Below are 9,737 nucleotides of genomic sequence, written 5' to 3'. Positions count from 1 at the left end.
AAATAAATACAATAACTACAGATTAAAAATTTAACAATTTGTTTGAATACATGTATGTATATTTAAACAACTTTTTATTAAACAAAAATGCAAAAGTAAATAAATGCAGTGATCATCCTCAAAATACCAGCAAAAATAAAAACACTATAACATATATGGAAATAAAGTAGCAACATAATAGATTAAGACAAGTGGATGTCTTTAGACAATGAAAAGAGCCAAAAAATTAACATTGGTGGAATTGGGGCATATTGATCGGTCTTTTTTATAAAGTAAAAAAAAAATCGAAACAATGATATAGAATGAGTTTTTTGTTACATTTTATTAATACATTTTATTGTTATTTTCATGCTCGTTGCACCAAGTTGGATTAGTTTCAGATATTTTGTTCTCAGCAGTGAAATGAAGTTGATTCTCTATTAACTAGACCAAAAATATATTTATTTTATTTACTTTTAAATAAATACAATAACTACAGATTAAAAATTTAACAATTTGTTTGAATACATGTATGTATATTTAAACAACTTTTTATTAAACAAAAATGCAAAAGTAAATAAATGCAGTGATCATCCTCAAAATACCAGCAAAAATAAAAACACTATAACATATATGGAAATAAAGTAGCAACATAATAGATTAAGACAAGTGGATGTCTTTAGACAATGAAAAGAGCCAAAAAATTAACATTGGTGGAATTGGGGCATATTGATCGGTCTTTTTTATAAAGTAAAAAAAAAATCGAAACAATGATATAGAATGAGTTTTTTGTTAGAACAACTCATTCTAATATCTAACTAATCTTATTGTTTATTTAACAATTTTGTTTGTCAAAGTTTGTTTTTTGGAATTGAAGAGTTGAGAGAGGGTTATAAAAACAATTTAAAATAAAGGAGTAGCCTAGTTGACTTAAGTCGTCCTCGGGAAGTTGAATAAGTGGTCCTTGGGGAATACAGTTAAAAGAAATAAAATGATTAGATAACTAACACATCATCAGGGGTGTACCCTCTGGTTTTTTCCTGGTCGCCTTGCGGGCATCTAAAATAGTTTATATTTCTTACTTGAGTTGTCCATTATGATAATCAGTAGTCTGGTATAACAATTTTTTTTGGTATTTTTTTTCTAGGGTGAAAATACTCAAGTAAAAAAATTTAAACATCTGCCTTCTAAAATATGACTAATAAGAAACATTTTAATAAAAAGTAAATTAATGAAAAAAAAATGGAAATATTATATATATATATTTTTTTCAAATATTGTTAAGTAACTCTAGTGACAAAAAAAAACGATTTTAAAGAAGAAAAAAAAGAAATTTTAAAGAAATATCTTTAATTACTACTTCAAAAGATCATCATTTTTTGTTGTAGTCGATGTCTGTTTTGTGTTATTTCTATTTGTCAATCTTAACAAAGGTTTCATTAAGCGGAGAAAAAAAGTTGAAAGCCATAATCGCAAAGAAACGATTTATAAAAATAAAAATATTCTATTATTCTCTCTCAATCATCAATTAAATATATGTTGAAAATTAAGTTAAATGTTTAAAACATGTTTTTAGTGTAATTCAATATACTAAGGGATAGTCCATAAATTACACAGCGCTAAATTTCGTTAATAAACAAAACAAAAAAGATCAGAAGTTTTCCCTCGCAGACCTTCAAATTAAATAAAAAATCAAAACAGCTCATTAAGTTTAATGAAAATCGTTGCGTAAATAAAGCTTAAGATTGCTTACTTTTTTTAAATAAGTTTTGCATTGCGTAATTTATGAACGGGTTCTAAGACTTTCTTTTTTTTTTTTTAAAAAAAAGAACTTCTATGTGTGTATCATTAAATGCATTCTAATAATGCTTTTTAACGCGCATCCTAACAATGTTTTTTATACGTTTATTTTGTTTGACAAAGTTAAAATAATTTTTTTTTTTACTAATAAAAAACAAAAGAGATTCAGTGTTGTTAATGATTCAACTGCCCATTCACCTGATTTAAAATGACTATAACGTTTAAAAAATGATATATTTCAAATAAATAAAAAATTTAATTTTAAAATTCATTTTAAATTGAGAGAAAAAATTGCTTCAAAATGCAAAAACACATTTAAAAAATCAGAACAGTTGAACCTTGAAGTTGAACAGAACAGTTGCACCTTGAAGTTGAACAGAACAGTTGAACCTTGAAATATTAAATCGCTTCTTTTTATTGCGTTTCACACTGTAGTATATTCAAAGTGTATATTACTTTAAATGCTTTTTAAAGGTTTCTTTTAAATAATAATAAATCTTCATAAATAAAAATAAAATCTTCATGGTTTTATTAACATTCTTTTGTAAGTAAAAAACTATTATAATTCTTTTGTAAGTAAAAAACTATCTGGTCATCCTGCTGGGCTATTGACATGCATTTTTTTTTTTAATTTCAGTTGCTCTTTGAGAAAACGAGCCATGCCACTGAATGACCATGAGGGTAAACCCCTGATTATCAGAAAACTATTCACACATATTTTTACATTAATAGATCACTGTAATGTTTGGATTAATAGATTACATGATAATAACAAAAAAAAAGTACCGCAGCAACATCTTTTGCCCAACGACAATAAGCAAGTTCTTCTAATATTACAGTAGCTCTTAAATTAAAAAAAAATTTTAATTTGTCTCTATATTATAAACAAACTGAAAAAAATATTTAAAATTTTGTAATTTTTTTTTTCTTGGTGATCCGGCTTAAATACAATTAATATATTTCATAAAAATATTACTCATCTGCATTAAGGTTCAAAATAATATTTGCATTATTAATCAAAATAAGTAACTTTATAATTTTTTATTGAAATCCTTTTCATTATTTGTGCAATTATTAAGAATTATCATGAATTAAATCAAATGCTTTTTTTTTGTATATAAATATCTGGTATAAGTTATAGAGTTTAAATGCACAGCCCTAGTGTTACCACACTTGTATCAATAGTAACTATGTGTTTTCTGCAGCAACTTTGTTCTTCAGGTTTTGTGTTTCCAATAGGGGCTGGTTGTTAAAATAGTGAATACAAAAAAATTGAACCAAAAAAAATTTTAACTTAAAAATATTTATGCTACATAATTAAAGCAAATAAACACAACAACTTAACACATTGTTTGAGTTTTTCATATGACTTTTTTCCTACATCTATACATATGAATTATATATTACAACATTTTTGCATAATACTTATATATTATACTTTCAAAAGTTTGCTTTGAGCTCAGAAGAATGTTTATCTATTTTGTACATTGTCATATGTCATATAGGCGATTGGGAAATTATTATTAATTTTTTTAAAAGCAGAAAATGAACAATTTTATAGCAAAATTAACAAAGAGATGGTAAAAAATAAAATATACAACAAAGAAAAATAGTAAGAAAGAAATAATCAGATTATATGCTTAGCTGTAACACTTAAAGAACTAATTAAAAATTTAATTAAACCTGCAATTAGGGCAACTAGACTGCTCTTCTAACACCCATTGCTAAAAAAATGATAAGCAATAAAAATTGACTCAACGAAAACAAAACCTAGCCTATAAAAACAAATTTTTAAAAATCTTACTGTAATACATTCTAAACAATATAACTTTGAGCATTGATTACACATTCTTGCATCATCGTGCACTATGCCCAAACAAATAACACATGTAAAATTGTCAATTAAATTCTGAAAAATAAAAATTGTTTATGAACTAGTGCCTTGAAAAAACAAAGGAGATAAAAGTGATGATATTGCTGATGATGATGGTGATGATGATGATGATGATGATGATATAGCATAAAGTTTGCCAAAATAAAATGGCCAGCATAAAATTTAGTAAAATTTTGTTAAGATGATTTTTAGACACTAACATAAAATTGAATATTATGAGTTATTATTATGTATATTATTATTATGGGTGATTTTTTTAATATATAATATATATATATATATATATATATATATATACATATATATATATATATATATATATATATATATATATATATATATATATATATATATATATATATATATATATATATATATATATATATACACAGTATATCAAAAAATTATCCGACCAAACATTTTTTTGAATATTTTTCCCAAAAAAAGTGCTGTATTTTTATAAATTTAGACTTTTTTGGTAAAGTCAAGATTAATAAAAATAAAAGAACATGTTTTTAAATAGATTTTATTTATTTTAATGTAAAATATGAATCACAAAGTTTTCAGTCTTAAAATAAAGGAACTTAGGTCGTTTTATTAATGTCAAAAAAATATTCGACCAAACACATTATTTGTTTCATAATAAATTATTATATAACAAAACAATTATTTTAATACTTTGTTGGGCCTCCCTTTGCTTGGATTACAGCTTTTAGATGTCTAGGCATTGATTCAACTAAAGATTTTGTTTCTTCTGATTGAATCTTTTCCCAAGCTTCTTCAATCGCCACTTTGAGGTTATCTTTTTTGGAAAATGACCGATCTCCAACTTTTCTGTCTAAAATTTCCCACAAATGTTCAATGGGATTAAGGTCCGGTGATTGTGCGGGCCATTCCAAGACCTCAACATTATTTTCAGCAAACCACTCCTTGGTTTTAGTGGCACTATGCTTGGGATCATTACCTTGCTGAAATGCAAAATCAGATCCTAGTCAAAAATTTCAAGCAGATGACTTCAAATTTTGCTTTAATATGTTTCTGTATTGCACCTGATCCATTATAGTATCAATAAATTGGAGTTTTCCGACACCCTTCCAAACCATTGAACTCCATACCATCACGTTACCACCACCATACTTGACAGTTCCTCTCACGCAGCTTAATTTGTAGGCTTCTCCAGCTTTTCTCCAAACTTTTTGGGCTCCATCAGATGACTTCAAGTTGAATTTCGATTCGTCACTCCACAGGATCTTTTTCCAGAAACTTATTGGCATGTTTTTGAAATTCTGAGCAAACTCCAATCATCTTTTCATGTGTTTCTTACTCAAATATGGTTTATTACGCAGAAGTCGTCCTTGAAATCCCTGGTCTCGGATACGATTTCTGATTGTCTGATAGGATAATTTGATTCCATAATTCTCTTCAGCTTGCTCAGTCAGTTTTCGAGCAGAAATAAAGCGACTTTTCTTGACTTGTATAATTAAGTTTCTATCAAAACTCTTAGAAGTCTTTTTTTCGGTACTAAAGCCTACGACAGCTCCCTATTAAAGTAAGATGTCAGACTGATCACCAAAGTATATAACTTTATGCTGCAGTGGTTTTTCAAAATCCTTTAAGATGCTCATTAAGTATATCCTGAAAAACCCAATTTTAAAAAAATTCTTCGGGTAAACCTTTTCTAAAATATCTTTTTGAACTAATAACTTTTATAAATTTTTTTATAATTCTTCAAAAATATTTAATCAATACTGTTGCAAGTATTTTATTTTGTAAAAAAAACAGGGAGAAATTTGTCACGTATTTTTAATTTATTATAGAGATATTATGCTATTAATGTGTTTATGTGATTAGTTAAGTCTGTGTGTTTAACACACATTAAAAAGACAACTTTCTTTCTAAAAGATTTTAAACTGAAACAATTTTATTTTTTTCAAAATCAACAAACAGGCTGAGGGTGTTAAAGGCTACATATAGTCAAAAAAAAAACTTAATAAAAATTTAATAAAGAAAAAAATTATTACTATTAATTTTTTTTTAACTAAATTTTTTATTGGAAATTAATGATTTTACAATAACAAGTTATAAATAATATAAATTATTAACTCAAAGACATGATTTTTAAAAATTCTATTTTTACCACTTTCTAAAAATTATTTGAATAAATCGACTATATAAAGAATAGGTCCATAAATGGTAGATCTTTTTGGATATATCTTTCAATTCCTATATTAAAAAATGGCAACCTTTTTACTGAGTTCTCTACTTTACATCTCCTTGGATTGGATTCACTACTGACATCTCATGGAAACCATATATACAATCTATTGCAAAGCTAGCGTATGCTAAGGAAGCTTCTCTTCATCATGGTGGCCATTTTCTTACCTGATTACATTCTCTACCTCTACAAATCTCTTATTCATCCCTGTATGAAACACTGGTTTTATATTTGTGTTGCTTCATCTAAAGACGCTTTTTCTTTTCTAGACAAAATCCAAAAAAGCATTGTAAATGTAATTGGACATGTTGTATCTGTAAAGCATGAGCCAATGTCCCGCCATCACATCTCGTTCTTTTTTCTAAAAATACTATTACAGTCGCTGGTCAAACGAGCTAGTATCTCTTGTTCTATCAACCAAAACTTATTTTAGCTTGACTCGTCATTCAGCAAAGTTGAATCCCTTTACTTTATCTGTACCCTTTATGCTCTAAAAACCTTTATTTGTCTAGCTTTTTTCCTTGCACTTAAATGCTCTAGAACTGTCTTCCAGTGACAAACCCAGAGTTTATTTTGGGATACCATACTTTTTTTTTCTGTGATTTGATGGAGAGGAATGTTTTTTTATATCCCTCCCCACCCCACTCCTCCCTCCCTCTAGTTAAAACCAGTGCCACTACAATTATTGTTAAATATCTCTTTGTTTTTGTTGACCTTGTTTAGTTTTATCCCAAGATTAGGAATTGATTTAAAATCTCGTTGTAAAGGCATACTTTGAATATGTGAATTAAAAAACTATTTTATTTATAATTTTTATAAATGTTTAAGTTGCAAATACTACACTATTTGCAGATATTTATTGAAAACTATTAAAAGTATTTTAAACATTCAATAGATATATTACTATAGGTACTATAGGAAATGTATTACTATATATTACTTTAATAACTTTAATTTTTCGTAGTTATTAAATATTTTTATCAATATTTTCAAACTGCTAAGTATTTGAAAAACTACCATGTTAGTAGTTACGCTTATGTCTTGTATTTAAATAGTTATTGTCTATTTATAACATAATACAATATATAGACAATAACAATTCGAATACAAAAGATAAGCATTTAATTAGCCTATTGACTAATATTTTCATTTTCATTTTCATTTTAATATTAGTATCTCTGTTCAATATAACTTTTACTAAAGATTAATATTTTTCACAGTTGAATTTATTTTTAAGGCGCCTTTTAAATAAATAGATAATTATGGGAAACTTAATGACTAAATAAAAATAATGTACATATATTTTTTAAATCATTTAATATAATTTAAAAAATAAGATATGTAAAATAAGTTACATTCACTAAGGATTTTTTTAAAAATTAAAGATATTGAAGTTTAACATAACATAATAAAACTTTTATTATGTTATTGTAATCAGTATTTTTATTATCAAAATTAAAAACAATACAATCATTATCAGTTATTTTGCGCATATATTTTGTTTGCCTTATTATAAATAAAAATAAATTTTTTGATACGCTATTGCATAGTTTGTAAATACAAATGCAAACCTAGTTTTATAAATTATGTATCTCTTTGTAAACTTTAACATAATTGTTAAAATAAACTAAAACAAATAACAGTAAAAATGAAACTAATTTACCTTAAGAGGGCTTTCCATTTCAATATATGAAAAAATGAGAATATAAAAAACCTAGAAATTATTAAAAAATATAAATGTAACTATATAAACATTATTATTTGAGTAAAAAATAAATTAATAAAATTCGAAATGCAGATAAATCAATTAGGATCTACAGTAGAGGATCTAATATTAGAATCATCTACAAATTTGACTGATTTTTCAGTTTAAAGCATGTTTATTTAATAAACTTTTAAAGTGTGTTTAATTTTTTTAAATGAAAACAAATAGAAAAAAATAATTTCAATGCTATACTACTAGTTACTTGAAAAAAAAGAAACTTCAGATTTTAACAACTTTATTAAAAATTTTATTTTTAGGCAAGTTTGCATGATTATAACACTTTTTAAAAATACATATACAGTATAATTTGGCGGCTATTTATATATTTTTTATATTTACTAGTAAATTTTTAATGATTGTGGGAAGTATGTACATAACAAGAGATATAATGTGTTTTATTTGTATTTTGAACAGATGATATATTCTGTGATACATAGTACAAATACAACTTTATGAACATTATGTCATTAACAATGTCATGCTTTAGAGCCGCAGCCCTACTAAAATTTTATACGTTTTGTCAGATCTTTCAAGACTGTCGTAAAAAAAAAAGTTTACACATAGTAAGTTGATAATATATAATCATAAAACAGTTAATAAGTATTTCATACTATCCCAAAGAACTTTGCATAGCTGAAATTGACACAAATATGCTCAGACTGCAGTTGAAAAATTCATCATGTCATAATGTTTTGATTGCTTTAGTGCAAAAAAAAAAAAATATGATCAGTTTTAAAGCAAATTAGAGCAAAATATTATTAGGCTTTCTAAGGGTTGTGTAAATTGGTGATTTAATCAGGTTTTTTTTTTTGTGACCAAGCAGGTAACCACTGCTGAATAATCAAAAAGCCAAATATCTCTAGTAGGACAAGGACCACTAACATTTGTTATGGCCTAACACAAACTAACCTTTGGAGCAAACCAAGCTGAAGCACATTATTTTATTTTACATATTGTTGTTGCCCTTTACTTAATTTTTCTTACATGCAACCAGATCTTTAAAAAACCGAGTTACTAATTCAAGTTGTTTTCTACATTTGTTATCCAGAACATATGCCATATAGCCTAGTTAATGATAGCCTGAATAAAAATTTCAAATCTTCCATGGCCTTGAAGTTCATCAGATATGAGTCCCATTCAAAATATAAAAATAGTCAATATTCAGAGAGTTTCACAGCATAAACAAACTTGCAAAAATTTATTGATTTCGCTTCAATTAATGTATGAAAAAAATTATGTTTTTGGAAATGTTTTTCTAGAAAATGTACCTAAAATTTAAAAATGACACTTTATAACATGTTGAAAGGTTTGTTAAACTAAAATGTTTGATTTAAACAAAATAAAGAATTTACCAATTATTGTACACTAAACCATTGTTTTATGCTTTTCAAATTGTTGTTTCTAATATTTTTCATACCACTGTAAATCATTATCTCTATTAGTAATAGAGTCTCTATATTTCTATTAGTAATAGTATTACTAATTTCTATTATTATAGAGACTCTATGCAATGCAATTATCAAGATAAATATATATGAAGAGATAAAAGACATTTTTTTTGAAAAAAAAAATTAAAAAAAGAACTATTTGCAAATCTTCCTTGCAGATAAAAAGATCAAATTATAGAAAATTATGGTCATTAGTCATCATTTCTCAGAAAATTAACTTTACGCTCTCCTCCATAATTTTGCTAATTATATACGAGCTTACCGCTGCTGCTTACCAGATTTTTTTAAGACAATTAACGCGAAAGAAAGAATCTGCTTAAGGGAAATTCCATGTCAAAACACTAAATAGAAACCAGTTGGTAAAAGACGTGTTTCAGACGTCTAAAAAACCTATTTTAGTTAAATAATATGTTCAATTTTTTAGAAGTCTATAACACGCCTCGTGTCCACTATTCCCGGACATTGTTGAATCGTCTTGTTTCAAGAGTTACTTAAATTTCGGCACAAATGTAGTAGACGATGTCAAAAAGAATAATCAAATAGAGTATGGAGCCAATTTTACTATTTAAAGAATTTTAAGTCCCTAATATTGAAGATTTTTTTTTGTTTTTTTATTCTCCGTGCTATTACCAACTA

At 25.9% G+C, this 9,737-nt stretch overlaps 1 protein-coding gene across 1 annotated transcript; it reads right to left on the bottom strand.

Moving 5' to 3' along the window:
* Positions 1-312: 312 nt before the first annotated feature.
* Positions 313-9,091, bottom strand: LOC136085894 (E3 ubiquitin-protein ligase TRIM37-like). Its single transcript, XM_065807735.1, has 6 exons — positions 9,006-9,091; positions 7,552-7,602; positions 3,584-3,688; positions 3,463-3,503; positions 2,566-2,623; positions 313-423 (listed from the first exon to the last, which is right to left on the bottom strand). Exons 2-6 carry the CDS (start codon positions 7,567-7,569, stop codon positions 325-327), a joined length of 321 nt encoding a protein of 106 aa, XP_065663807.1. The 5' UTR covers positions 7,570-7,602; positions 9,006-9,091; the 3' UTR covers positions 313-324.
* Between the last annotated feature and the right edge of the window lie 646 nt (positions 9,092-9,737).

The sequence above is a fragment of the Hydra vulgaris genome, chromosome 10 (assembly GCF_038396675.1).
Source record: "Hydra vulgaris chromosome 10, alternate assembly HydraT2T_AEP".
Classification (NCBI taxonomy): domain Eukaryota; kingdom Metazoa; phylum Cnidaria; class Hydrozoa; order Anthoathecata; family Hydridae; genus Hydra; species Hydra vulgaris.
The sequence above is the reverse complement of the archived record's forward strand: the minus strand, read 5'-3'. Positions and strand labels throughout refer to the sequence as shown.

What these genes read in the sequence shown, in the direction of transcription:
- LOC136085894 (XM_065807735.1), bottom strand. An exon ending in ATTGTTTAGAATGTATTACA is followed by an intron (nt 3,504 to 3,583) that starts GTAAGATTTTTA and finishes TCATTTTTTTAG; the next exon opens with CAATGGGTGTTAGAAGAGCA. An exon ending in GGGCAAAAGATGTTGCTGCG is followed by an intron (nt 424 to 2,565) that starts GTACTTTTTTTT and finishes TTTTTGGTCTAG; the next exon opens with TTAATAGAGAATCAACTTCA.